The sequence below is a fragment of the Puma concolor genome, chromosome D1, assembly GCF_028749965.1.
Source record: "Puma concolor isolate L17-30 chromosome D1, mPumCon1.1.hap2, whole genome shotgun sequence".
Classification (NCBI taxonomy): Eukaryota; Metazoa; Chordata; class Mammalia; order Carnivora; family Felidae; genus Puma; species Puma concolor.
This window is the reverse complement of record NC_141676.1, coordinates 6,263,064-6,290,582: the sequence shown is the minus strand read 5'-3', so window position 1 is coordinate 6,290,582 and position 27,519 is coordinate 6,263,064. Positions and strand designations below refer to the sequence as shown.

At 58.4% G+C, this 27,519-nt stretch overlaps 2 protein-coding genes across 7 annotated transcripts; both read left to right on the top strand.

Moving 5' to 3' along the window:
• Positions 1-638: 638 nt before the first annotated feature.
• On the top strand, positions 639-9,029 carry TSGA10IP (testis specific 10 interacting protein). 5 transcript variants are annotated; one of them, XM_086676855.1, is made up of 8 exons: positions 639-785; positions 1,763-1,896; positions 2,001-2,680; positions 2,862-3,009; positions 5,027-5,194; positions 7,742-7,841; positions 8,043-8,167; positions 8,880-9,029. In XM_086676855.1, the coding sequence occupies exons 1-8, from the start codon at positions 639-641 to the stop codon at positions 8,986-8,988; spliced, it is 1,611 nt and encodes a 536-aa protein (XP_086532981.1). In that variant the 3' UTR covers positions 8,989-9,029. The 5 variants fall into 5 exon arrangements, with proteins under 5 accessions (XP_086532981.1, XP_025771487.1, XP_086532982.1 ...); XM_025915702.2 differs by having other exon boundaries at positions 5,024-5,194; XM_086676856.1 differs by lacking the exon at positions 8,880-9,029 and having other exon boundaries at positions 5,024-5,194; positions 7,742-7,914; positions 8,043-8,147.
• Positions 9,030-10,193: 1,164 nt separating this feature from the next.
• SART1 (spliceosome associated factor 1, recruiter of U4/U6.U5 tri-snRNP) lies at positions 10,194-26,846 on the top strand. 2 transcript variants are annotated; one of them, XM_086676854.1, is made up of 20 exons: positions 10,194-10,603; positions 11,355-11,412; positions 11,783-11,838; positions 12,642-12,768; positions 12,890-12,995; positions 13,233-13,310; positions 13,434-13,533; positions 13,625-13,767; positions 13,860-14,063; positions 14,772-14,896; positions 14,979-15,112; positions 15,227-15,360; positions 24,298-24,471; positions 24,643-24,753; positions 25,055-25,142; positions 25,439-25,529; positions 25,643-25,778; positions 26,314-26,403; positions 26,512-26,633; positions 26,762-26,846. In XM_086676854.1, the coding sequence occupies exons 1-20, from the start codon at positions 10,291-10,293 to the stop codon at positions 26,778-26,780; spliced, it is 2,409 nt and encodes an 802-aa protein (XP_086532980.1). In that variant the 5' UTR covers positions 10,194-10,290; the 3' UTR covers positions 26,781-26,846. The 2 variants fall into 2 exon arrangements, with proteins under 2 accessions (XP_086532980.1, XP_086532979.1); XM_086676853.1 differs by having other exon boundaries at positions 10,195-10,603; positions 13,857-14,063.
• The last annotated feature ends 673 nt before the right edge of the window (positions 26,847-27,519 follow it).

The window sequence follows — 27,519 nt, the reverse complement described above, 5'->3', positions numbered from 1 at the left end:
TGGTGTCCCATGGGGATTTGCCACGACAGGGCCTTTTGGCGATGCTTAGAAGTTTGGGATAAGATTTAAAGGCTCTACATCCCTCTGGAGCCTCCTCTGGGCCCGGGTCTGCCTGCTGCCTCCCTCCTGGGCCTGGTGTGCAACTTCCTGGCCTTTCTTGTCCTGCCAGGACCTGGGGGGCCACGTGGTTCGAAGGAGATCTTGTTGTGAGAGTTCAGCTTGGCTCCCATAAAGCCTCATTTGAGCTGGAGACAACCCAGGAGGCAGGAGGAGGGAGAGGGCCCACCTAAGGCGCCGCCCGGCCATCTTCGTAGGATGTGAGGACCCTCCCAAATGGTCTTGAGGTCCTTTTCACAGCCAGATGGGAAAACACAGGCTGAGTGAGGGCAGGGGACTTACACCAGGTCAACAAAGAGTCCCACAGGGGCAGGGCTTGGCCCTGGGTCCCAGGACCCCCAGCCCCAGATCGTTCCTCAGCGTCCTCCTATACTTTCCCCCCTGGAAGGAAGTTGGCCTCACATACCCTGACTGACCCTTCCTGGCCTGCTTTTTGCCGGAGCCCTTGAGACTGGCTGAGGACTGGTTGCCATAGAGATGGTGGGGAGGGCAGTTCCAAGGCCCGCAGATGGGGGTGGGGGATGGGGCAGGACACCAACACGCGAAACACCCACCAACAGCTGATCAGGACTACTTCGGGGAGACCAGGGCGGGACACGCGGCTCCAGGCTCCAGTGACGACCACAGGGCTGCTCAAGTTTCTGTCGGACATCCCCCAGGCTGAGCAGGTGAGGGAGGCCCTGTGGGAGGACTTCCAACTGCCTGGAGGCAGGCTGGCTGCCTGGGGTCCACATAGGCCAGGGCTGAGGGAGGCCCTGGAGAAGCCATGAGATTGAGCTGAGGCCCAGGTGAGAGACGGGGGGTGGGGGTGGGTGGGAAGGGGACAGGGACCCTAGGGAGGCCTAAGTCGTCCAGGGTGAAGATGAGGAAGACACCCAGGGATGACTCCCAGCCTTCTGGTGGAGTGAGTTGGGGAACACTGCAGGAGGAGGAGGGTTTTGGGAAAGATCATGAGTTTCCTCCACCTTGACTCCGCAAGTCCAGGACCACATGGGGCCATTCAGAAGAGCTGCCCGGGGCCCAGAGGCAGCACTGCACGTGGTGACAGATCTGGGCTGTGGGGACAGACTCAGCATGATCAGGTCCTGGCTCCGCTTACCTGCTGGGTGACCTAAGTCAAGTGATTTCCCCTCTCTGAGGCTGAGTGTTCTCATCTGCAGGATGGGGGTAATAGTGGAATATAGGGTCCTCGGGAAGGTTAAATGAGTTACTGGGAGACAATCGTGAGCATCTGGCAGGCACTCAGTAAGGAGCAGTGGTTGCTATGTGAATGCTAAACACTGAGATGGTGATCAGTCGGTTATACTGGTAACAAGAGTCCAGGGGGCGCCTGGGTGGCTCCGTCGTTTAAGCGTCCAACTTCGGCTCAGGTCATGATCTCGCGGCTCGTGGGTTCGAGCCCCACGTCAGGCTCTGTGCTGACGGCTCAGTGCCTGAAGCCTGCTTCGGATTCTGTGTGTCTCTCTCTCTTTCTGTCCCTCCCCCACTCGCAGTCTGTTTCTTTCTCTCTCAACAATAAACATTAAAAAAAAAAAAAGTCCAGGGGGCCACTCGGGGTGCACAGAAGAGGGAGATCCCCTGAGGGAGGTGTGAGGTGGTCCAGGAGCCTGCTTGGAGCTGGGCCTCCTCTCCTGTCTTCACTCAGGGGAGGCTTGGGAGCGGTGATGGTGTAATTCAGGGCCAGCAGCCGAGGTCTCGGAGTGCTGGGCAGACGGCAAAGAAGGACCGGAGACCCAAGGCCCGGAACAAGAAAGGGCATAGCCCTGCTGAGGCTGAAGAGTAAGCAGCTGTGCGACCGGCTGGGTGGGATGTTGGGTGTCAGGCCCCATGGGGGGGCCGGCATCCTGACCTTGACCCCTGCTCCCTGTCCTTTCCTTCCTCAGTCTCATCCCTTCTGCTCCTCGGAAACCCTCCTTTCCCTTCCAGTGGGCCTGGGAGAGCTTCCTCACTGATGGTCGGGCCCTGCTTCAGCCTGGCCACCAAGCCCCGCCCTTGCCCCGAGCCGTCACCCAGCACAAGGCCAGGCTCAAGTCCACAGCCACCCTCCCAGATGCCCACGGCTTCTGCTGGAAGACAGAGGTGCCAAACCTGGAGAGGAGCCAGCAGCTCAGGGCCTGGGACGGCATCCCTACCCCTTCTGGCAAAGGGGGGAGCCAGGAACTGGAGGCCCCCAGTGAGTGTGACCTCCAGCCACCTGGGAAGAGGTCAGGCTCAGGATCAGAGTCTGAGGAGGGTGCTGAGCCGGAAGCCCTGGGTGCTGAGGAGGTCGAGAAGGGTATGAGCCCTGGTGAACTGTCCCAGCTCCTCAAGAGGGGGTCGATCTGGGAAGAGGAGCGGTTTGCAGGGGTGACAGAGGAAGCTGAGGAGGGGGAGCACAGGGCCCCCCATAGAAGGAGGGCTGGTTCGCAGAGAAAGGGGCAGAACTCTGGCAAGGAGGCCTTGGATGAGGGTGACCTACAGCGCAAGGCGAGCAGCTCCAACCTTCGAGGGCCGCAGACGAGGAAGTCAAGGGCCAAGGAGCTGGAGAAGCTGCAGAGGCAGTTACACCAAGAGTTGGACTGCGGTGAGTGTGGACTTCAACGTTTGGGTCCCCCAGGAAACTACACAGCGGGGAGACAGGTTGGGGAGCCGGCACCCTGGGCCAGCAGTTGAGACAGGGCTGTGCTGTGCTCCACATACTAGGCAGGATCACCCGATGGGCTGGGGGGGGGGGGCTACTCTCTAACTTGTCCCGTTGTGGACAGGCCCTGAAAAGCAGCCCTGGAAGGCTTTGCGGGCTGCTGTGCAGGCCTCCAACCGGAGGGGGAAGACCTATGCCTTGGGAGATGAAGAGACTTTCCAGTTTGCCAACTTTCCTAATCGTACCTTCCACAAACGACAGGAGGCCACCAGGTAAGGTGGAAGAAAAAGGAGGATGGGAAGAAAGGACAGGAAGTAGAGAAGGAGCCAGTTCTCTAGAGACATTGAATCATTCATCGTCTCATTCATTCCTTCATTTATCCATTCTCCAATCTTCTGATCATCCAATCTTCTTTGGATCTATCCACCCACCCACCTGTCCTCCCTCCCATCCATCCATCCATCCACCCACCCATCCACCCACCCGTCCTCTCTCCCATCTATCCATCCATCCATCCATTCACCCCCCACCCATCCTCTCTCCCATCCATCCCACCCATCCACCCATCTCTGTCTTATTGGCCAGCTATCTATCAACACAAGCTACTTTTCATTCATTTTCCATCTTCTATCCATCAATTCATCTATTAACTAAGTGATTAATGCAACATATATTGAGTATCTACTCATGGGTCCTCAGGATGTAAAGATAAAAAGACTTGGTCCTAGCCCTAAGAAGCTCAAGGTCTGTTGGAAAAGGAGACGGATGGGCAAGACAGCAATGAGGGCAGTAGAGTTAGACAATCGCTATACTTGGGGCTTAAACAAAGGACAATGGGAACAGAGGGGGAAAGCCTGGAAAGGGGGCACTGTTGCATTGTCTAGGTGAGGGATGATAAGGGCATAAACCAGGTGGTCATGTGAATGGAGACGGGGGGATCCATTTAAGAGATATTTGGGGGCTGGCTCAGCAGGTCTTGGTGACTGGTTAGAAGTGGCAGGTGAGAATCCACTCAGCACTCTAATAGCACCCTCCAATTCTTACTGTCATCCCCTGCTTGCTTCCCATGCTTCCCAGTGTGCTTAGGACAAAGCCCAGATTTCTTGGTAAGGAGGCTCCTGTCTCCCATGCCAGCCAGTCAGAGTGCTAGAATGCCCCATGCTCTCCCTCCCTTCTCTGCCGGGACTGCCCCTCTTCCTCATTCACCTAGGTAACTCGGATGCATCTTTCAACTTCCAAGTCAGGCGCCCTCTAGGAAGCTCTCCCCTGTGCTTGCCTCCGCCATAGCTTTTGCCACGCGGCATTGCACTGGGGTCCTGGGGTACCTGTCTATCCCCGTGTACAGAGCTCCCTGAGGACAGGTACCAGATCTTATTGATCATGGCCTCTCTGGTGTCCCTACACAGGACCTGGCACCAGCTGGTGCTCAATAAATACGTGCTGAGTGAGTGACCGCATCTTCCCTTTTATTAGTCCAACCATGATTGAATTATGCATGAAGTCACCAACGCTGAGTTTCTAGTTAGGTTAAGAACTGTCCTAGGTGCTGGGGAGACACTGGTGGTGAAGAGGAGAGATAAGGAACCCTGCTCTCATGAGGCTTACATTCTCCTTGGGAAGAAGGATAATTAATAAAGAAACGAACAAGATGTATAGCTAAAGGCAGAAGGGGTGGTCAGGGACTCTCCTTCTCTCTGACTTTTGAACAAGGACCCAATTGACAAGAAGGAACTGGCCATAAGAGCTGGGGGAAGAATGTTCCACATGGATCTAGATGTTGTCTATTCAACCGTCCACACCATTCATCCATCCGGTCATCCACCCATTGATCCCATCACCAATTTGTTTCTGTTTCCCATCCATTCATCTATCTGTCTGTCCCTCAAACCCAAAGGCATTAACCTAGTTCCTGCCAGAGATAGGGGTCAGAGAGAACAAGAGCTGGCCCCTGCCCTCAAGGAGAGCTGTTCTGCAAGGGGAGGTTAGCAATACACGTGGGGTGCACCAAGCCCCACAGGGCTGAGGATGTCCACCGTCGGGGCATACAGCTGGCTGGAGCGGGACGAGGCCTCCAGGAAGAGTAGCCAAAGGCCCCGAGGTGGGCCAGATGCGGCCCTCATCATGGCACGCTTCCATGACGAACGCCATTCCCCGGGCCTTTGGCTCTCTGGGCTCCTGCAATCCCTCCCTCAGGCCCCCACACCCCTCTGCCTGCTCCTGGTCTCCACGAGACTGCTGCTCCCCCCAGACTTCTCCCACCTTCTTCTTTCCTTCCCCCCTCCCAAGAAGCCTGTTGCAGGCCTGGGAGCGGCAGCAGCAGGAGGAGTTGCAGCGGGCCGAGCTGCGGAGGGCCCGGGAGCAGCGGGTACAGCAGCAGGTGGCTCGCTGCCTGGCGGCCTATGCGCCCAGAGGGAGCCGGGGGCCGGGCGCCACCCAGTGCAAGCTGGAGGAGTTGAGGTAGGAAGCCTGGCGCCGGGGAGGGGCTGGTGGGGAGAGGGCAGGGGAGGCAGCCGAGAGATGTCAGATGTCAGACGAAGGACAGAGGAGATGCAGACCTCCCCTCCCCTCAGGGCTGTCTCCACAACCATCTTCCAGGCCACTTGGCCGCGCTTTACCCATGAAGACACCGAGGCACTGGCGGAGGAGGAGCTGAGGCGAGGTCACCGGCTAATAAGACCAATCCCAGCAGCTGGCAAAAGTTCACGGTTAAAATGCTCTGCCTGCATTCCCACTCGTTCTAATCTTTTCCGATTTCAAAAGCCAGGGATGCTTCTTACAAAAAAACTCCGACATTACCGGAATAGTTAACATGGCACGTAAAGCGAGCCTGGGATCTCACTCCTGGGGACAACCGTTCTTTGCCATCAGGTGAAGAGTCATCTGTTTCATTCTCTCCCTATATTTTCATGCTTAAAAAGAAACGGGCAGATGTGTATTTAAAAGTTTTTTAGACTCATAACAGGACCACGAAGGGGGCATTAGCATCAGAACGATAATTCTACAGAGGAGGAAACTGAGCTCAGGGAGTTTAAATAATTGGCCAAAGGTCACAAGTGAGCTGCACAGCTAGGATTCCAACTTGGGCATCCATTGAGTCACGCTGCTATGTGGTCCCGGAGCGCTCGGATACCCAATCTGCAGATAAAGTGCGCCACGACGGTCCCCCCAAAGCCCTACCTAGTGAAACAGAGAACACAAATAAATATGGCCACCAGGGCCGTTGACATTGAGCACCTACTGGGTGCACCTGGCAGCAGGGTAGATCTTTCCACAACTCACCTCCTTTCATCCTGGGAGAAGGGCTAGGTCAAGGTTGAGTGGAGTGCTGCGGAGAGACCAGAAGGTCTCTGTCCTGCAGCGACCCACCAAGGACTCAGTGGGGTTCTGATCACCTACTCTTTGAGGCTCAGTCTTATCATCCCCAGTTCCGAAGATGAGGAAACCGGGACTCTAAGAAGTCAAGGGTGTTTTAAAGGAATCCTTGGCCAGTGATGGAGGAGAAGCCTTCTCCGCGCCAGACCTCAAGTTCATTGTTTTTCAAATAAGGCAGGAAGCCTAAAGTTCAGAACTCCAAGGGACGGATGTCAGTGAAAGGAGTGTTTCCCGCACACCTTTTATTTTCTACTTGAGAGCAGATATATGCCAGGGGCTCTCTCGGCCCTTACAGCCCGTGAAGTTTGCTCTCTCCGAGCCGCAAAGACTCTGCCCTGCGCAGGAGAGGCTGGCTCAACTAAGGTCACCCGGTGGTAGGGAGGCTATGTGACTTCCTTTCCTTCCCAGATGCTGGACAGGGCTGACATCCACTCACAAGGCTTCCTTTCTGCCTGGGGCTCCAAGATGTGGACTTCTTCTCCATTCTAACGAACAGCCTCAAGAATCAAGCAGGAAAAACATGCAAGACCTCACAGGCGACACAGAGACCAAACGCAAGCTGGCGCTCCCCACCCCCGCCTTCTGTAGCTGCTGAAATGACCTCTTGAATGCCGAAGACTCCATCTTGCAATAACTCCTGTTCCTGGCCAAGGGTTTTCAAATTCATCTCTTCTTCTCGAATGGAGGAAGCTTCCTTCCCTGGCACGTAGCCAAAGATCCTGGCCGTGCCAGGCAGGGTTCTTCCACGGGGCCCCGGCACATTTGCTAGAGGTCCCGAATGAGTCCTGGGGTCTTGTCTGCTTCTCCCCTCCCGTCCTGTGTGTGGGTGCTGCCACCAATTCCTGAGACCTCTCCTGCGTGCTTCGCAGGATTCCTGGTCTCGGGTGTTAGTACAGCCGGGGGGCCCCTCCTGCTGCCAGGATACCCGGCTTGAAGAGCGGACACATTTCAGACAAGTGCACAGACTGGGTTTTTGTAAATGGATTTGTGCTTCCCCCGTGCAATCCTGATATTTTCGGGATGCAGTCTGTCATCTGCAACATATTTCTTTTGTTCCTCCCTCCCATTTTCCAAGCCGCGTGCTTATAAAAACCACAGAGAATGGCGGCAAGCTTGTGTAATCCCTGCCATAGCACAGAGGAAACCGAACCCAGAGCCCAGACTGGGGCCTTGCCCAAAGCCACAGCCAACAGCCGCCGCTTCTTCCTCACAGGTGCAGTGTGAGGGGGCGCAGAGGTGTAAACGCAGGGAGGGGAGAGGCCCTGCAAGCTGATGCCCAGTTGCTCCGAAGCCGGAGCTGGTCCCTCCGCCTGGGGGTGGCCAGGATGCTAGATGAGCTCCCGGCTGCGCAGCCTGCAGACTTGGGCTCGGGGCTCAGTCTCTCACTTCCCAGCTGTGCGACCTTGGACAAGTCCCTTAACCCCCCTGGACCTCCGGCTCATCATGGGTAAAATGGAGCAAATAATTTCCACCCCACTGACCTCAGGAGGAACCTGGGGCGAGGCTGGGAATGAAATGACTTTGCAAGGTAAGGGCGGGGAGGACGTCACGTCCCTAGCGAGGAGGAGTGGACTCAGGACCGGGGATGGGTTGTGCTCGCGGCTGGCTGCCCACAGGTCCGTCTCCCTGCAGGCGCCAGGAGCGACAGCGCTTTGCTCAGTACCAGGCAGAGCTGCAGGGCATTCAGCACAGGGTGCAGGCCCGGCCCTACCTGTTCCAGCAGGCCATGCAGGTGAGGCCTAGTCCCTGGACGAGCATCAGCCTCCCCGAGAGCAGCGCTTCTCATTGGCTGAGTGCGTAGGGATGTAAGTGAGAGTGGGCCCCCTTAGAAAGGACCCCGGGGCCACCGCCCATCCGGAAGCCCTGGGACCTTCACACGCGGCACCACCCGTCCCCGGCAGCCTGCAGAGCAGGAACGCTTCTCTTTCTTCAGGCCAATGCCCGGCTCACAGTGACCCGGCGCTTCTCCCAGGTGCTGTCAGCACTGGGACTGGATGAGGAGCAGCTACGGGCTGAAGCAGGAAAGGGGAACACAGAGGGCGCCTCCGGGAAACCCAGGTGAGGCCGTCTAGCTAGCCAAGGAACTGGCTCTGCCCAGCTACAGGGAGAAGGGAAGTGGGGGGGCCACCGCCAGTACTCTGGGCCCTACAGGGTCTCCCCTAGCTGTGGCCCTGCCCATCTCCAGCCTGGGCTGGACCATCTGGGAAGAAGCTGAGAAAACTCACCAGCAGCCATGTTGATCCGCCCTGGATCTAAGTCCTGGTGGCCCAACCCCTCGGCCCGAAGGACACTGCCTAGCTCTAGCAGTCAATCGGTCCTTCCCTAGGCCCTGTCCCCCAGGTCACCCGAGGAAGGCAGGACCGGGGTGATGTTCTCCAGATCCCAGTAAAGAAACTAAGGACCTGAGGGGCAGGGTCCTGTCCAAAGACACAGGAGCAAATAAGCAGCAGAGCCGGGCTGGGAATCTGTGGCCAAATGAGTGGCCACACACCAAGACCCCATTGTGGGGTGGGGCCCCACAAGTCACCCCCTGTATACTGTCCCTTGTGCTTTAGAACAAGGTGATGCACAGCAGGGATTATGAGGCCCATGCATAAGGACACTGAGGCTTCAGGAGGGGAAATCACTCGCTCACGGTCTCACAGCATTGGAGCCAGATTTGAACCCACATGTCAATAATGGCCTTTCCCCTCCTACAGCCCAGGACTCCTTGGGCATGGGGGTGGGGAGCTAGAAACCCATGGTCTCTACCTATGTCTTCACCTTTAAGGAACCACAGGTCAATGGGGGTAAGGATGGAGCACTCTTCTGAAAGCCCCCCAAAAGCAGAACCCACTGGAAGCCAGCCCAACAGGCACTCCGCTCCAAGCCCAGACTGAGCCCAGCTCCTAAGATAATGATTAAAGGCTTTATGGAAACACACTGTGTAATTTCTGGTGGTGCTGGGAAGAGGCTGCAGGTTGGGAGTAGGAGGTGGCAAGTGGGTAGGCAGCAGGCTTAGCTTGTCCCATCACCCAGGAGCTCTGGCTGCCGCCCAGGAGCTGCTCCCGCCCAGCACACACAGCCCTGCCTCTGCTCCCGAGTGGGTCGTCGCATAGGGCAACAGCTGCGGCTCCTCCACCCCCATTTCCATCTATGCTGGGTCTTAGGAATTCAAGAGTGAATAGGATCTGGCTTTTGAGAACTCCTGGTGCGTGTGTGGGGTGGGGGTGGGGGGTAGGGGTCGGACCTTTAATGGGGTACATCACACCATAACAGGCCAGACGGAGCAACTGTGGGGTGGTGGGAGTGTGAGGAGGGATGTGAATTGAGCCTTTTTTTTTTTTTTTTTAAAGTTTATTTATTGAGAGAGAGGACATGCGCGAGCAGGGTAGCGGCAGAGAGAGAATCCCAAGCAGGCTCTGCACTGCCAGTGCAGGAATTCAGGAACCTTGAGATCATGACCCCAGACGAAGCCGAGGGTCGAAGACTCAGACGCTCAACCGACTGAGCCACCCAGGCGCCCCAATTGGGCTTTTAACTTAATTTCAAGTGAGACGCCCTCCAAGGGGGGGGGGGGGGGAGGCTCACATACACAGATGTGCCGAAATTCTACACTCAGTTTTAGGGGGTTCCGGAGTACAGGTTAAAAAGCCCAATCCAAGGCTCGTGGGAAGGCGGCGTCTGCTGACCATACTGGTTGCAGGGCCTTGGAGGCTGGACTGTGGAGCCACGGCTGTCAGGAGACCATGCTGCGCTGTCCGACACCCGATGGAGCCGCGACCCTGGGGAGTCCACTAGGAGGACGCCCAAGGAGCGCCGGGCGCCGTCCACAGCAAGTCTGTGACACACGGAACGTCCGGTGCCGGGCGGGCGCTTCCAGCTCCCGGGTGCCTGGCGTAGAGCGCTTCCAGCGGAGAGACCCGTAACCACTACATCCGGTCGACGCAACCCCCGGGGCGCATGCGCAGTCAGGCTACCAGCTTAAAGACCGCCACCCCCACCGACGCGGCCGCTCTTGCGCCGCTGGGCTCCGATCCCAGCCTTCCCATGAACCTCTGGGGCAGGCTCCGGCGCGAACGACGGAAGCGGCCGCTCTTGGTTTCCGGCAACACGACGGCGGCTGCCGGGCGACCCGGAAGTGTTCCCATTTTGCATCGTCGGGCCTCGGCGGCGGCCGGGCTCGGGGCGGACGTGCCACCATGGGGTCGTCGAAGAAGCATCGCGGGGAGAAGGAGGCGGCCGGGACGACGGCGGCGGCCAGCACCGGAGGCGCCACCGAGCAGCCGCCGCGGCACCGGGAGCACAAAAAACACAAGCACCGGAGCGGCGGCGGCGGCAGTAGCGGCGGCGAACGACGGAAGCGGAGCCGGGAGCGTGGGGGCGAGCGCGGGAGCGGACGGCGCGGGGCCGAGGTCGAGGCCCGCAGCGGCGCGCACGGGCGGGAGCGCAGCCAGGCAGAGCCCTCCGAGCGGCGCGTGAAGCGGGAGAAGCGCGATGACGGCTACGAGGCCGGTGAGGGGCGTGGCCCGTGGGGGCGGGGCGTACCCGGGGCCCCGGAGCGAGAGGGCCTGGGTGTGTGCAGGCCGCGTACTCTGGGCCTGGGCACCCCCAGGCTGTCTTCGTCGGCACTCATTAAAGGGCCTTCTGTGGTTATTTGGGGTTGAGGGTTGTGTCCCTCTACTGCGCTCCGCGAGGGCAGAGATTTTGTTTTCCTTGCAATTGGCACGCCCCAGACCCTCAGTAAATGTGTTGAGTGAACGGATGAATGAAGTAGTCCCAGCGTGTGTAGAGACAGGAAGAAATCTGGTATTGAGCAGATCGTGCAGGGTTCATAGCAGGGATAAGAAACGGGTCTGACCGCAAAGGACCCTGTAGAAATTTGAGTTTTGTCTTGAGGGTGGTCGGGAGCCGTAGATTTGAGCCGAGGAGTGAGTTGATCATGTTGTTAGTGTCACCGCATTGAGAACTGGTTCAAGAGTAGTCAAGAGTGGAGGCCACGTGAGGGCTGAGAGTGGTCTGCACCGAGGCAGTAGCAGGATGGAGAGACCTGAACAGATCGAAATCGTGTTTTGCGGAAGGAATTTAAGACATCTTAGCACTTGGATGAAGGTGGGAAGAGGAAGGAAATGAAGATGACTCCTTGAGTTTTGGTTGGAGCAGCTAGGTGGGTGGTTGTGTCGTCTCCTGAAATGGAGGAGTTTGGAAGAGGCCCTCATCTTTGGGCCTGTGTTCGGCACCTGAGCCAGGCTTCTTCTTGTTCTAGCCGCCGGCTCCAAAACGAGCTCAGGAGATGCCTCGTCACTCAGCATCGAGGAGACCAAGTAAGTTCCGTCTCCCGTATGTTTCTGCTTTTATTTTCTGGGACAGCTTCTTGGGGGTGGCCTTTCCCACACTAAAGCATTCTCATTGAGATCAGAAGTGCCGTATGACCATCTGAGTTACAGAAGAGGATGCTAAGGCCTGAGAGGAAGGATGGCCCGCTGGTTAAGGGGCAGGCCAGGCCTGGTGCCTGTGTTCCCCATATTGGAGGCCAGTGTCCTTCCCAATGTCCTAGGCTGCCTGGGTCAGGTCCTGTTTTGGGGACCCTCGTGATCTCTTAGTCTCATCCTGTTTTCACCCCGTCTGTCCTGAAATGTCTTTCGTGCACCTATTTCGTTGACGGCTCCTAACAGTTGTATCTCTTGCCCTCAGTAAACTCCGGGCAAAGTTGGGGCTGAAACCCTTGGAGGTCAACGCTGTCAAGAAGGGTGAGTGTGGGGCTGAGGATGGGGGGTGAGGGAGGGCATTTTGGTGGAAGAAAAGGACCATCTGAAGGGTCTCTGAGGAGGGTGGGGTTATGGCACAGGTTCAGCTCCATTTAGTGGCGTTGTCCGTGTGTGTGTATGTGTGTACATAGTTGCCAATAGACATGAGGCTTCTCCCTACAGTGGTCATGGGGGTTTGGGAATCAGCTTATTCTTTAAGTTCAAATGGCTAGCACCACGTGCTAGCCTTGTGCTGTGAGGCAGCATTAACCAGGCTGAGACACATGCGTAGCTGCTACAAACTGACCTGAGCTGTGCACGTGTCAGGTGTGTTTGTTTTTTAAAGCATGACTTGGGGGGGCGCCTGGGTGGCGCAGTCGGTTAAGCGTCCGACTTCAGCCAGGTCACGATCTCGCGGTCCGTGAGTTCGAGCCCCGCGTCGGGCTCTGGGCTGATGGCTCAGAGCCTGGAGCCTGTTTCCGATTCTGTGTCTCCCTCTCTCTCTGCCCCTCCCCCGTTCATGCTCTGTCTCTCTCTGTCCCAAAAATAAATAAACGTTGAAAAAAAAAAAAATTAAAAAGTAAAGCATGACTTGGGGGGCTTGTAAGGCGTGGAGGGTCCCGTCATGCTGTGTGGGGTGACACAGAAGTGTGGGGATGTAGTGGGAGGAGTTAGGTGAAGGGTTCGATCCCCCCTTTCCTGGCCCCTTCTGGCCCCCTGAGCTGGAAGGGGGCAGGGTGAGTGGCTCCCTCCTCTCCCCACCAGCCACGGGCAGGCATAGCCTCACGTCTGGGCCCCCCTTCCAGAGGCGGGCACCAAGGAGGAGCCCGTGGCAGCCGATGTCATCAATCCCATGGCCTTGAGACAGCGAGAGGAGCTACGGGAGAAGCTGGCAGCCGCCAAAGAAAAGCGCCTCCTGAACCAGAAGCTGGGGTGAGGGGGTCCCTGCCGGGGTGACAAGGGAAGGACCTGAGGAGGCTGCCAGGGAGCTCTTGAGTCAGGTGGGGGGAGCAGGAAAGGGGTTCTCCAGAAGGCCACTTTCTTTCCTCTTCAGGAAGATAAAGACACTGGGGGAGGATGACCCGTGGCTGGACGACACCGCGGCCTGGATCGAGCGGAGCCGGCAGCTTCAGAAGGAGAAGGACTTGGCGGAGAAGAGGGTGAGCGCCCGGGGAAGCTGGGGGCGGTCACTCAGGGCCTCTGGCAGCCCGACCGGCTGGTGAGGCAGGAGGCTTGTTCTTGGGAGGTGACCGGGCTCAGAGAGGGGTCGATGCTGTCTGCTCTGGATTCCCTGCAATGGCCTGCTTTTTCTGCACTCCCACCTGGTAAAGTCCCACGTGTCTTCCAGTGATGCCGAATGGCGTGAGGTCATAGGTCACCCCCCTCCCATCCCATAGGCCAAACTGCTGGAGGAGATGGACCAAGAGTTTGGTGTCAGCACTCTGGTGGAGGAGGAGTTTGGGCAGAGGCGGCAGGTAAGGCCGCTGCAGCGGCCGAGGGCAGGGAGGGGTGGACGCACCACTGTCCTTAGTGCTGGGGTCCCAGGGCTCGGGGAGTCCGGGCTCCTGGCTTGTCTGGACGTTCCCTCTGCCTTGTAGGACCTGTACAGTGCCCGGGACCTCCAGGGCCTCACCGTGGAGCACGCTATCGATTCCTTCCGAGAGGGGGAGACTGTGATCCTCACCCTCAAGGACAAAGGTGGGTTGAGCTCAGGTGCTCTGGTTGGGGACGTAAGCACTGCTGAGTTGAGGGCAGACGTGAGTGGCCGCTGCTCCTGCCCTGTCCGCAGGTGTGCTGCAGGAGGAGGAGGATGTCCTGGTGAACGTGAACCTAGTAGATAAGGAGCGGGCAGAGAAAAACGTGGAGCTACGGAAGAAGAAGCCCGACTACCTGCCGTATGCGGAGGATGAGAGCGTGGACGGCTTGGCCCAGGCAGGCCGGGCAGCACGGGGCTGTGAGATGGGGGCTCTGGGGCTTTTCAGGAACAGGCTGGATCCCGACCTGTCCCTCTTGTCCTGCAGCAGAAACCCCGCTCCATCCTGTCCAAGTACGACGAGGAGCTCGAGGGCGAGCGGCCGCACTCCTTCCGCTTGGAGCAGGGCGGCACGGCTGACGGCTTGCGGGAACGGGAGCTGGAGGAGATCCGGGCCAAGCTGCGGCTACAGGCTCAGTCCCTGAGCACAGTCGGGCCCCGGCTCGCCTCCGAGTACCTCACACCCGAGGAGATGGTGAGCCCCGAGCCCTCCGGCCACGGCTTGTGATGGGGTGGGGCTTCCTCCCCCTCCTCCCGGGTCCTGTGCGGCCAGATGAGCTGTGGGGGGTCGAGCGTGAGGGTCTCGGCCCTCATGGGTGAGCAGGGCGGTGTTGCGGGGAGCCAGTGGCTGCCGACAGAACGGGGACCGTTGAGACAGATGGTCCTGAGTTCGTGTTCGGGTTCTGCCATCTAGCCAGCTCGTGCTTTGGGTGAGTCATTTAACCGTGAGGCCGAGGCTCCCCGTTTGGAATGGGAATGGCAGGAGCCCCCGTCTTGAGGGCCATTGCGAGGGTCAGTGACAGCGTGGGTGAGTGTAAGTTTACAGCTGTGTGTGGAGTTTGTGTTTGGGAGGATTGTGAACGCAGAGGTAGACGCCGGGCTCGGTGAACTGCTTGGCCACGTGATTAAGAGCAGGACCCCCCCCCCCGAGCCACAAAAACAAGATTCGCAATCCTGGCTGTGCCTCTCAGCTGGGCAACCTGAGGCAAGGAACGCAGACTCTCTGTTCTCAGTTTTCGTCATCTCACAGGTGGGACAAAGTCCCACCTCCCTCACGTGTTGTCTGTGCGCGGAAGCGCTTAGGACAGAGGCTGGCACGGAGGAGCACTAAGGAAGTGTTCGTTCTCGGGGGCTCATGGCCGCCCGCCTTCCCCGTGTCAGGTGTCGCCTCTCCTCCCCTCAGGTGACCTTTAAAAAGACCAAACGGAGGGTGAAGAAGATCCGCAAGAAAGAGAAGGAGGTGGTCGTGCGGGCCGATGACTTATTGCCTCTTGGGGACCAGACTCAAGACGGGGACTTTGGTTCCAGGTGCGCTTGGAAAGAGGGGTGCGGGGTGGGGGCTGGCCTGGCCCAGGGGCCCGTGCTCACCCGAGAGGCCTCTCCCCCCCAGATTGCGGGGCCGGGGTCGGCGCCGAGTGCCTGAGGCAGACGAGGAGGCCCCGGAGGAGGAGGAGAAGGAGCCGGCGCCTCAGCCCTCGCAGTCGGATGACACCCGCGTGGAGAACATGGACATCAGCGATGAGGGTGAGGCGCCCTGCCGGCCGGGGGCTGGTGGGGTGGGGGGAGCGGTCAAGGGCAGGGACGAGCACCCCGGGGCAAGGGGATGATTCGAGCAGAGGCCTCCCGTGTTTCCGCCAGAGGAGGCTGGAGGCGCGCAGGCCGGGTCCCCAGAGGCGCTGGAGGAGGACGAGGCGGAGCTGGAGCTACAGAAGCAGCTGGAAAAGGGGCGCCGCCTGCGGCAGCTGCAGCAGCTGCGGGACAGCGGCGAGAAGGTAGGGGGCCCCGGGGCTGGGTGGGAGCGGGTGGGTGTTGGCCTCTCCAGGGCTGGGGTCTCCGGGGACGGGTGTGCCATGGCGCCCTGTCCCCGTGAGCACGGCACCTGCACTCTGGCCAGGATCCTCTTTTTTTGTTTAACATCGCGTCGTTAGCAGATCCCTAGGTTTGAGCGGTGTTTTTGCTCTAAGGTGGCGTAGGGTTGGAGCCTTCCCTGCCTCCCTCCCTTCTGTGGTTGGGTGTTGCATGCCTGCCGTGAGTAAGGCATCGTCCCGAGGGCTGGGGAGTCATAGGTGAGCGGGACCGCGAGGGGCCCTGTGCTCACGGAGCTGCGTTTCTAGCTGGGGGTGGAGGCCGGCACACGTGCATGAACACACTCTGGTGGTGCCTCGAGCCGGGCAGACCGAACCCAGGAAGACGGAGCCGACGGCTGGGGGGCTGGCATCTTGCATCACCTGTTTGGGGGAGATCTCGCAGGGGGCGGCATCTGAGCTGAGACTTCTTAACACGAGGAGCCAGCCTCGCAGGGATTGGCCTAGGACTCTTGAGGACCCGGTGGTGTGAGCTGAGCAGAGGGGCCGGTGGTCCGTATGGCCTCGGTCGTTGCTGACCCTCAGCGGGCACTAGCGTGTCTGGGCACCGCTCGCGTGCTCTGTCGACTCACTTAGGCAAGTTGCCCAGGGTTACGTGACTGGTACGTGGGTTTGAACAGCCTGACTCCAAAGTCTGCGCTTTTAATCCTACCCCTCCCACTTCTGGAGCGAGTGAGAGAGAGAGAGGCCGGGACGGGGAGCCCTGTGTGCCCAGCCGGTGGGGCACAGCAGTGGGAGCTCCTGGGGGGGGATCCGAGAAGCAGCAGCCCCTGAGGTCGAGGAGAGCCGTGGGAGTGGGGCTCACAGAAGCCAAGAAGGACTTTCAAGGAGGGACAGGCGGGTCAGGTGCGGCACAGTGTGTCAACAAGACTGAGGAGACACGGAAGCGAGGGCAGCAACTTGGGACAGTTAGAGCGGGAGCAGGTGGGCCGCACGAACACTGGAGCGCAGGGGCTCAGGCGCTCGGCCGTTGCAGCGGGGCATGGCTGCGACCCAGTAAAACTTTATTTGTGGCAGCAGGTGGTGGCCGGTACTTTGTCCACCGCTGCCCTAAAGAGGGTCAGAGAAATGGGCAGTAGCTGAAGGGGGCGTGATGGAGAGTAGGGTTGGGTTTTTTTTTTTTTCTGTACTTAATGGTTAATAGTGTTAATATTTACAGATCGGATCTAAGAATCGTAGAGTTTGTGGCTGGAAGGACTGCACAGAGGTCACGTGGCCCGATGGTTCTCAGCCTGGGCTGAGCCCGAGTCACCTGGGGGTGTTTGTAAACATGTGGGCCGCACCCCGCAGCAGTTAGGTGCAGGGCAGTTGAAAGAGTATCATAATGAACTTAATTTTAAATTACTTTCTGGGGCGCCTGGGTGGCACAGTCGGTTAAGCGTCCGACTTCAGCCAGGTCACGATCTCGCGCTCCGTGAGTTCGAGCCCCGCGTCGGGCTCTGGGCTGATGGCTCAGAGCCTGGAGCCTGTTTCCGATTCTGTGTCTCCCTCTCTCTCTGCCCCTCCCCCGTTCATGCTCTGTCTCTCTCTGTCCCAAAAATAAATAAACGTTGAAAAAAAAAATTAAAAAAAAAAATTACTTTTAATGTTTATTTATCTTTGAGAGAGAGAGAATGGGGGAGGGGCAGAGAGAGAGGGCGACAGAATTTGAAGCAGGCTCCAGGCTCTGTGCTGTCAGCACAGAGCCCGACGTGGGGCTCAAACTTGCGAACCACGGGATCGTGACCTGAGCTGAAGTTGGATGCTTAACCAAGACTGGGCCCCCCAGGCACCCCCATGATGAGCTTTCTTATACGTCCTCTTAATTCAGTATTTTTAAACATTTTGTCACAGTGCTCTTGCCTCGCTTTCTCTTTTCCATTTTTTCTGAATTCCTGAAAGTAAGTTGCGGACTCTGTGACTCTTTCCCCCGAGGCACTTCAGCAGGCGTCTCTAAAAATAAGGACATTGCCCTACGTAACTGTGTTCCCTTAAAAATCCCATACGGTACTTGCTGAACCCCCAGGCTCAGGGGACCCCACCTTTTCTGGAGGAAAAATCCCATAAATCCTCTGATAGCAGTCCATGACAAAACTTCCCAGTTATGCCCCCAACGCCTTTTGGGTTTGAACCAATGTCTAATCCGGTTTTAAATTCTCAGAAGGTTTTCTTAAGTGACGGCGATTCACGAGTGTGCTCGCTGCCGATCCGAGGGAGTGAGAGAAGTGAAGAGAAGGGAGGAGCTATTTTCAGGAGCAAACCCTTAAGGAGCAAGGCAGGGGTGGGACCTGGAGTGCTGGTCAGGGTGGCCTTTGAGTGGAGCCAGGTCACGTCGTGGTTTGTCTCGGGGAGGGCAGGAGCGGGCACAGCAGGTGCAGGTGGCTGGTGGGGGGAAGAAGTTAAGGGAGCCCCGTCTGGTGGTCTGTTTTCCAGCGAGGAGGTGGAGGGTGGGGGTGGACGCGGGGTCTTGGGGAGGTGGGGCGCTGTGTTGGAGCCCGGAGTCGGGTACAGGGCGAAAAGCAGGTCTGCTGGGCAGATGAGTGGAGACTCCGCGTTTGCAACAAGGGGTCACGAGTCGGAAGTGGGTCTGCGCGTTTAAGGGTTTCTGTGGCCCGTCCAGGTGCTCCGTGTTGTCAGCCAAGTAGGTGATGTCTGGGATGAATCCGGGTTGGGTTTGTCGAGGGGAGAGACAAGGTAAAGTGTTGCAGAGGAGGGACCCCACTGACGCACAGAATGCACGCTGGGTGGTACGGACGCACCAGGAGGGGCGACGGGTGGGAGGACGGGACTGGAGTCCTGGTGAGGTGGGGGAGTTACTGGATTGAGGTTTACAGGGTAAGTGAGCTGGGAAGATGGGGGGCAGCAGATGGAGAGGAGACGGGGCGGGGCTGTGGATGTCGGTGATGATAAGCCAGGGCTGGGAGGGTGAGCCCTGGCGGGGGAGGGTAGGGGGGGAGAGGCTGGGGAAACGGTTGTTAGCCGTCAGGAGTTCAGCAAACCTCTGGGGTAGTGGTTGGATGGGTCCTTTGGAGGCAGAGGTCCCCGAGAGTGCAGACGAGAGGAGGAGCAGAGGGAAGGCGGGAAGCTGGGTGCTGGAATCCACAGTGAAAGTGAGGGGGTCGGGAGGTGATGAGAGTCCGGGAGCAGCAGGTGCCCCCCACATGCCAGGGCCTGCGCCCCGCGGGACGTCGGGAATGAGGCGGAGCTGCTCTCTGCGCCTTCACAGAGTTCACGGTGCCGCGGGATGTTAGTGTCATTCCGTGGCGAGTAACTTGCCAAGCGCCCAGCGTCCAGCAGGGAACACGGCAGCTGAAAGCACAGGAGTGTCTGTCCTCGTGAAACTTTTGTTCTAGTGAGAGGAGATGAGAGAGGGCAGAACAACATCTGGCGGTGAGAACCGCCGTGAGGAGAGGAGAGAGAGGAAAAGGCGAGGCGGTGGGGAGATCAGGAGTAAAGGAGCACTCCCGTTTTCAGTCGGCTGGGCAGGGAGGGCCTCCCTGAGGAGGTGACGGTTGAGACGAAATGAAGTGAGCCTCAGCGACATCCTAGGGCACGGTTCCGAGGTGAGGGAGCACCCGGTACCCGAGGCGCTGAGGCAGGAGCGACTGGGCTCGCTCAGGAAGTTGGGTGAGGCCCGTGTGGCGTGAGCCACGGGGAGAGTGACAGGGAAGGAGGTGGGCAGAGGCCACGTCAGGCGGGGGCTTGCTCTCGCGGTAGGTTTAGCCGGTGCGGTTCTGTCGGAGGAAGACCAGGTGGGATGGTGGCCCGCTGGGGACCGTGGAGACCAGGAGAAGCCGCTGTGTGTGGAGTGCATCTTGAGGGTGGAATTGACAGTGTTGGCTGATGGATCGATTGCATGCGAGATCGCGAGTGGGTGTGAGAGGTTAAGGACGACCCCTAGGAACCTTGACTTGAACAGCTGGCCGTTGACTGAGTTAAGGAGCAGGGAGGGCCGTTCCTGAGATGGGAAGGGCTAGGGGAGGACAGGTTTGGGGGAGACGACCCAAGGGTTCGGTTTTGGCTGTGTTTGAGGTGCCTTTTTATTAGACGTGTTGGACACCGAACGGGCAGTTGGATGCAAGAACTTGAACGTCAAGAGAGAGGCTGAGGCTGGAGGCATAGATGCAGAAGTCAGTAAGTACGTAGACGCGAGTCAAAAGCCGTAGGAGTGGGTAGAGTCCCCAGGACGGTGAGTGTGGATGAAGGAGGGGAGCCCGAGGAGGAGAGCGCGTGAGGAAGACCGGGAGGACGGGGTGTTGTCCCGGAAGCCACGTGCCAAGAGGTTCTTGACAGGAGGCACCTGTGACAAATGCTATGGGGAATTAGGGTATCCGGGATGAGCGCTGACCTCTGGACGGAGGGCATCCGTGCTGTTGCCCAAAGTGGCCTCGGTGGGAAATGCGGGCAGGTCAGGCAGGCTGTAGTGAGGTTGGTGATATGAGATGACCAGAGGAAAGCCGGTCGTGTTTCTGTACCCCAGCAAGAGATAGAAGATATGTTAAAAAAAGATACTGTTTATGAAGGCGTTACAGGTGGTGAAGTAATACGGGCAAGCAATAGACAGCTTGCTAAACAGATGGTTTCCATCTCTTCTAAACGGGTAACAGATAAGGAGGATAGCAACAAAATAAAAAGGAGTAAATGATGTGTAAGATTTGGAGGAGAGGGGCGCCTGGGGGGCTCAGTCGGTTAAGTGTCCGACTTCGTCTCAGGTCACGATCTCGCGGTCCCTGAGTTCGAGCCCCGCGTCGGGCTCTGTGCTGACAGCTCAGAGCCTGGAGCCTGCTTCGGATTCTGTGTCTCCCTCTCTCTCTGCCCCTCCCCCGCTTGCACTCCGTCTCCCTCAAAAATAAACATTAGAAAAAAAAAAGATCTGTACGGGGAAGATCCTAGTCTGTTTTCAAAAGACATTAAAGAAGACAGGTACACTGTTGTTTTAGGCAGCTAGAGCTGCCGTGACAAAATGCCACAGACAAGGTAGTTTAAGCAACAGAAATTTATTTCTCAAAGTCCTGGAGTCTGAAATTTCGGGAGGGTGTTCGAGAGTTTTGGCTGCTCCTGAGGCTTGTCGGTGGCCGTCTTCTCACCGTGGCCTCTCGTGGCCTTTTCCCTGTGTGCCTGCGTCCTTGGGGTGTCGTTCTCTCTCTACAAGGATACCAACCTGCTGGATTAGGGCCTCATCCTTATGACCTCTGACCATGACCATCTCCTTAAAGGCCCTGTCTCCAAACACAGTCATACTGGGGGCAGGGTTTCAACATAGGAATTTGGGGGGGGGACGCAGCGCAGTCCATAACAGCTGCGTTAACGGATAGGACATTTCAGAACAAAGTTAAGGAAATTATGTTTGTGACTTTGTAGCAGAGAAAAATTTTTTTCCTTTTTTTAATTGCATTAAAATACATAGAACAGGGGCGCCTGGGTGGCGCAGTCGGTTAAGCGTCCGACTTCAGCCAGGTCACGATCTCGCGGTCTGGGAGTTCGAGCCCCGCGTCAGGCTCTGGGCTGATGGCTCAGAGCCTGGAGCCTGTTTCTGATTCTGTGTCTCCCTCTCTCTCTGCCCCTCCCCTGTTCATGCTCTGTCTCTCTCTGTCCCCCAAAAAATAAATAAACGTTGAAAAAAAAAATTAAAAAAAAAAATACATAGAACATAAAATTTGCCACTTGGGCCTTTATTAATATATATACATTTTAGAGAGAGAGTGCGTGTGGGAGAGGGGCAGTGGGAGAGAGAGCATCCCGAGCAAGCTCCACTCAGCACCGAGCCCGACCTGGGGCTTCATCCCACGACCCTGGGATGGTGACCCAAGTCAAAATTGAGAGTCGGACGCTCGACTGAGCCACCCAGGCGCCCCTTAACCATTTTTGAATGTTCAGTTCAGTGATGTTAAATCCCTTCACGTGGTTGTGCAGCCAACCGTCTCCTTCATCTATCCCTAGAACTCTTCCTGTCTTGGAACCCTGAAACTCCGTTCCCATTAAACGCTCTCATCTCTTGGCTCCAGGCAGCCGCGCCCTACTCCCTGTCCCTGTGATTTTGACCTTCTCTAGGGACCTCCTGTCGGGGGCATCACAGGTTTTTTTTTTTTTTTGCTTTTTGTTTTTTTGTGATTGGATGATTTTAGGAGAAAGATTTTTAAATTTTTTTTTTTTTCAACGTTTATTTATTTTTTTGGGACAGAGAGAGACAGAGCATGAACGGGGGAGGGGCAGAGAGAGAGGGAGACACAGAATCGGAAACAGGCTCTAGGCTCCGAGCCATCAGCCCAGAGCCTGACGTGGGGCTCGAACTCCCGGACCGCGAGATCGTGACCTGGCTGAAGTCGGACGCTCAACCGACTGCGCCACCCAGGCGCCCCAGGAGAAAGATTTTTAAACAATAAAAATGTAAAGCGTAAACCACGAGGGGAGAAAAAAAAACCTTAATATTTACTTAGAAATTAAGAACTGGAGTTATTTGAAAAGGTGTCACGAGGAGTACAAGATGGGCCAGAAGAAGATCCCTGCCCACGTACACGTAACCGTCACAGAAGGGTTGGTGTCGAGAATACCCGAACAACAAAAACGGGCAAAACGGGGAAACAGGCAGAAGAGCCCAGCAGGCACTTCACAGAAGCGGAAGGGGAAATAGCCAGTAGGATACCCAGGGGGGCCCAGCTTCGTTCGTGGTCAAGGAAAGGCGAGCCACGAGGACGTCGATCGGGTCCCGCCCGCACCGTCTGGCAGAAATGTCCGAGTCTGACGGGATCAAGTGTCAGGGTTTGGAGCAGCCAGAATCCTCACACGCACTTGCCCGCGCGCTCCAGGGGCCCGGGCGTCACGTCGCTGGTCGCTGCGTCCTGTGTGGAAAGACAGAAGGGCCGTCCGCAGCGCCAGGTGCCTAGGTTAAGTACGTTCACATCAGGGAACACGATTCTGTAGTGAAAAGCTAACGAAGTACAGCCGCTCGTGTCAGGATGAATCTTAAAACGTATTTAAAAAAAAAAAAGCAAATCACGGAGGAATCTACAGCACGGTTCAGATTGTATGATGTTTTAAAAACGTGCAGCTGGGGGCATCTGGGTGGCTCAGTAGGTTGAGGGTCCGACATCGGCTCAGGCCACGATCTTGTAGTTCGTGAGTTCGAGCCCCACTCGGGCTTGCTGCCGTCAGCACAGAGCCTGCTTCGGAACCTCTGTCCCCCTCTTGCTGCCCCTCCCCCGCTTGTGCTTTCTCAAAAATAAAGCATTAAAAAAAAAATGCACAACCAGGGCACCTAGGTGGCTCAGTCGTTAGGCATCTGACTTCGGCTCAGGTCACGATCTCACGGTTCGTGAGTTCGAGTCCCATATTGGGTGAGCTTAAGCCCTGCTTCGGGTAAAACATGAGCCCCACCCTTAGGTAAAACACAGGCCCTTTCAGGTGAGCCCCACTTCTCTTCCTGTCTCTCTCTCTGCCCCTTGCTCACTTGCGCCCTCCGTCTCTCTCTCTCTCTCTCTCTCAAAAAAACAAAAAACAAAAAAACCCCACGCAACCAGGGGCGCCTGGGTGGCTCAGTCAGTTAAGTGTCTGACTCTTGATTTTGGCTCGGATCACGATCTCACACCATGAGATCAAGCCCTGTGTCAGGCTCTGTGCTGGCCACATGGAGCCTGCTTGGGATTCTCTGTCTCCCTCTCTCTATGCCCTCCCCCTACTATGCGCTCTTTCTCTCTCAGAATAAACTTAAAAAAAAAAAAAGTACAACAAAATAATAACCCTGTTTGTGGATGGGTCCTTGTGTGGTAAAACCGTAAAGAAAAGCTAGTGAGGGGCGCCTGGGTGGCTCAGTTGGCTAAGCGTCCGACTTCGGCTCAGGTCATGATCTTGTGGTTTATGAGTTGGAGCCCCCCATCGGGCTCTGCACTAATAGAGCCTGCTTGGGATTCTCTCTCTTTCTCTCTCTCTGCCCCTGCCCTGGTAGCTCTCTCCATCTCTCTCCCTCTCTCTTAAAATAAGTAAATAAACTGTGTTAAAAAAGGAGAGTAAAGCCAGTGAATCATGAGCCCCAAAAGGGGCGAGGAGACAGGCTTGAAAGGGTATTAATGATATATCTGAGAGCGGGCCATGGGTGCCTGGGTGTGTGTTTAGTTGTTACTGTTTTTAAACATGCACGTGCCAGGACCCTTTTATGTTTACGGTGGTATTCGTTAAAAAAAATAAACGTAGTAAAACAGGATGGAAGGGAGGGGTGTGGAAGTGGATGTGGTGACTGGAAACTTCTCTGAGGAGCTCGCTGTCGGGGCAAAGCACGAAAGTGTGGGGTGGAAGGAGGGGAGATCCTAGACGGTCCTGGGTGCTTATGGGAGTGCGGCGTGGAGGGGACCGGAGGGTGGCATTGGGAGCGGAGTTGTGAGGGGCCTTGGGGCCATGCTGGGCCAGAGGGTGGCCTGAGGGAGGAGCGAGGCAGGCGGTGCGGGGGGGCGGTGGGTGCCAGAAGTGTGTGGGAGTTCCACGGGCGTCTCCCCACCCTGTGGGCTCAGGGAAGGGTTCTGGAAGAGGTGTTTGAAACTGGAGTTTGTGGGGTGAAGGGTGGGTGGCGGTGGAGTGGCCGAGAGGCCCTGGGTGCCCCGGTCCCAGAGGAAGACGTGAGGCTGTGGGGCTTTGGAGAACGGCCGTGTGGAATTCTGGATGTTAATTTAAAGGGCAGAAGGGAGCCATCGATGGCTTTGCGGCAGAGGAGTGACCTAGCGAGATGGGTGTAGGTGCGGAGTGGGGGAGCGGACGGGGAGCCAGGGAGGAAGCAGAGACCAGCCAGGTCCGCTGTGGACATAGGAGCGGCCTCTGGGTCTCGACGGCACCTCCCCAGAAACTTCTGGGTTTGCCCACAGCTGCTCCCTCCCCCAGGTGGTGGAGATTGTGAAGAAGCTGGAAGCCCGCCAGCGGGGCTGGGAGGAAGACGAGGACCCCGAGCGGAAGGGGGCCATCGTGTTCAACGCCACGTCGGAGTTCTGCCGCACGCTGGGGGAGATCCCCACCTACGGGCTGGCGGGCAACCGGGAGGAGCAGGAAGAGCTCATGGTGGGTCCTCGGGCGGCCTGCCTCTCCCCCCTGCTCCCCTCGGCTCCGGCTTGGACCCCCCCACTCTGGTCAGGTCCCCAGTAACGAGCCTCAGGGCCCCGGTGGGTTAGGAGGCTGGGGGCGGGGAGGGGCTGGGGCTCCCTGGGCTGACCCTGGCCTCCTGACCCCCAGGACTTTGAACGAGACGAGGAACGCTCGGCCAACGGCGGCTCTGAGTCCGACGGGGAGGAGAACATCGGCTGGAGCACCGTCAACCTGGACGAGGAGAAGCAGCAGCAGGATGTGAGGGGCGCGGAGCGAGGCGGGGGGTGGGGGGGGGGAGGAGCAGGGGCCCACGGCGCAGCGGGGTTGGGGGCCAGGGGACCTGGAGCAGTGGCCCGTTGTCTCAGAGACCCGCCGTCCCCCTCTGCGATGGGGCCTGTGATGCTCACAGGGTCGTGGTGAGGATTCAGCGAGGCGTCTGGCGTGGGGCCGGTCACCGGAAGGACCGCGGTTGTGTGCGGTGGGGGGAGGGTGGGGGGTGAGGGGTGAGAAGAGTCCGCGCGGCCCGCTCACCACCTTCGTCCCGTGTGCCGCACCCCAGTTCTCTGCCTCCTCCACCACCATCCTGGACGAGGAGCCCATCGTGAATAGAGGGCTGGCAGCTGCCCTGCTGCTGTGTCAGAACAAAGGTGAGGGCTGTGAGCCCTGCGGGGGCGGCAGGGTGAGCCACTCCCCGGGCCCTGCGAGCTGCCCCCCTGCCCCCAGGTCTGGGGCAGTCATAGCAGCATCTGGCCTTTCTGCACCGTGTCACCCCATTTTTGACGGCTTTGCCCATCCCCCCCCCCCAAAAGCCACCACTCGCCCCTGAAGTCTTGGCATCTCTGGGGAGAACCGGGGCAGTGGAAGTGGTCAGGCCGTGGCCTTGAGAGACCCTGGCTTGAGGACCCGGCGGGCCTCCTGGAGTCTGACCACCGCCTCTCCCCAGGGCTGCTGGAGACCACGGTGCAGAAGGTGGCCCGGGTGAAGGCGCCCAACAAGTCCCTGCCGTCGGCCGTGTACTGCATCGAAGACAAGATGTGAGTGGGGCGGTTGGGCAGCGGGTCACGGGGGTGTCACCGGCCGGAGGCTGTGGGGAACTCAGGCGGGGTGGGCGGTGCTGGCCCTGAGGCCCCCCCTGTCTCGCACCCAGGGCCATCGACGACAAGTACAGCCGGCGGGAGGAGTACCGAGGCTTTACCCAGGACTTCAAGGAGAAGGACGGCTACAAACCCGACGTTAAGATTGAGTATGTGGACGAGACGGGCCGGAAACTCACGCCCAAGGAGGTGAGCAGGACTGTGGGCGACTGAGTCACGGAGAGGTGGGGCTCCTGCCCTTCCCGGAGGAGGCAGAGCTGCACCATGGGGTCTTGGCTGGAGTGTTGGTGAAGTGTCAGAGCCCCTGTGCCTCAGTTTCCATCTCTGGGGGGCACAGCAGGCTCCATCATGGGCCCGTTGCCGGCCTCCCCCCTCGTGGCTTGACCTACCCTGGGGGCCGCCTTTCTGGGGGCTGCTGTCCAGGCCCCCGCCCCACTGGCGCTCTTCCCCACGTGCTCCCAGCCCAGCCTCGGGGTGCACCGTCAACCTGGACGGCCCACCCAGCCCCAGCCCCTGGCCGGCTCAGCCTCCGCACGCGGGTCTCACTGAGGATCCTCAGTGTCCCTGTCGCGGCACTTCCGGCCCCCAAGTCCGTCTCTGTGACTCTGCGGAGCCCCTGGGGGGCGCCAGGTCGCTGCCTTCCTCCCAGCCCCGTCCCGACCACCCCTCCCCTGCCCTCTGGGGCACAGGCGGCTCTCACACGGTTCCTGCCCCGTGTCCCCAGGCTTTCCGGCAGCTGTCCCACCGCTTCCACGGGAAAGGCTCAGGCAAGATGAAGACGGAGCGGCGGATGAAGAAGCTGGACGAGGAGGCGGTGGGTGGCCCGTGGAGACGTGGGGTGGCTTTGGCACCTGCCGGTGCTGGGGTGATGGGTGTTCTGGGGCCTACTCCTGCCCTGTGCTGACTGGCCCCTGTCCTGCAGCTCCTGAAGAAGATGAGCTCCAGCGACACGCCCCTGGGCACAGTGGCTTTGCTCCAGGAGAAGCAAAAGGCCCAGAAAACCCCGTATATCGTGCTCAGTGGCAGCGGCAAGAGCATGAACGCGTGAGTGGGGAAGCACGGCGGGCAGGGCCGGGGGCCGGGGGCCGGGGCGGGGGCCGGGGCAGGGGCCACCTGACCGGGTGGGAAGGCCCGAGCTGGTGTCCAGCCTCATGCTTCTCTTCTCTCCGCAGGAACACCATCACCAAGTGAATCCGATCTCCCTTCCGATCCCCTCCCCGACTTTAATATTAAATAAAGTTCCCTCCTTATTTTTTCCTCCTTCGTCATGGTGCAGATTCCAGGGTTAGACCTGGGAGGAGGGGCAGGCAGTGCTGGGCGGGGCATCCGCTGCCCTCAGGCAGGCTCTGGTTGCTGTGTGACCTCAGGACGGTCCCCGAATCTCTCTGAGCCTTAGTTCTGCCATTTGTACAGTCAAAGTACCTCTGCTTCATAGACTGTCTTGTGAGGATTAAATGAGTTCATCCATCCATCTCCCCACCCACCTACCTGGCATTTAGAGGCGAGCAGGACCCCTCAGAGATGCCTCAGAGTCTGACATCTGCTAGGTATGACCCAGCCATCCAGTGACACAGATAAAGAGACGAGGGAGAGACTGTCCAGATCCTCTAGGACAGTCCTCCACCCCCGCCCCCACCCCCGGCGTGGTGGTTCAGGTCCTGGCTGATTGTCAAAGATCGCACCTTACCCTCGCCAGGGATGGCTGTCGGGTGAGAAGTGGAGGTGGTTTTAGAGCCTCGGTCACCCTGGTCTCTCTAGCCTCTGATGGCACATGAGTCACTGCCCTCGGGGGCCCGGGACCACGTGGGCCAGTGGGCCGGGCTCCACGCCGCGTTCCTCGAGCCCCTGTGCCGCCCCCGTCTGCTGGGGGACGTGTCCCGCGTGTGGTTCCCCAGGGAGGTGACCTCTGAAGGAGGCTTGGACGTGCCAC

What these genes read in the sequence shown, in the direction of transcription:
- TSGA10IP (XM_025915702.2), top strand. Translation starts at nt 639, where the DNA reads ATGGGGCAGGACACCAACACGCGAAACACCCACCAACAGCTGATCAGG. An exon ending in ACACCAAGAGTTGGACTGCG is followed by an intron (nt 2,681 to 2,861) that starts GTGAGTGTGGAC and finishes CGTTGTGGACAG; the next exon opens with GCCCTGAAAAGCAGCCCTGG. An exon ending in TGTTCCAGCAGGCCATGCAG is followed by an intron (nt 7,842 to 8,042) that starts GTGAGGCCTAGT and finishes CTCTTTCTTCAG; the next exon opens with GCCAATGCCCGGCTCACAGT.
- SART1 (XM_086676853.1), top strand. Translation starts at nt 10,291, where the DNA reads ATGGGGTCGTCGAAGAAGCATCGCGGGGAGAAGGAGGCGGCCGGGACG. An exon ending in CTCCTGAACCAGAAGCTGGG is followed by an intron (nt 12,769 to 12,889) that starts GTGAGGGGGTCC and finishes TTTCCTCTTCAG; the next exon opens with GAAGATAAAGACACTGGGGG. An exon ending in CCTCACCCTCAAGGACAAAG is followed by an intron (nt 13,534 to 13,624) that starts GTGGGTTGAGCT and finishes CCCTGTCCGCAG; the next exon opens with GTGTGCTGCAGGAGGAGGAG.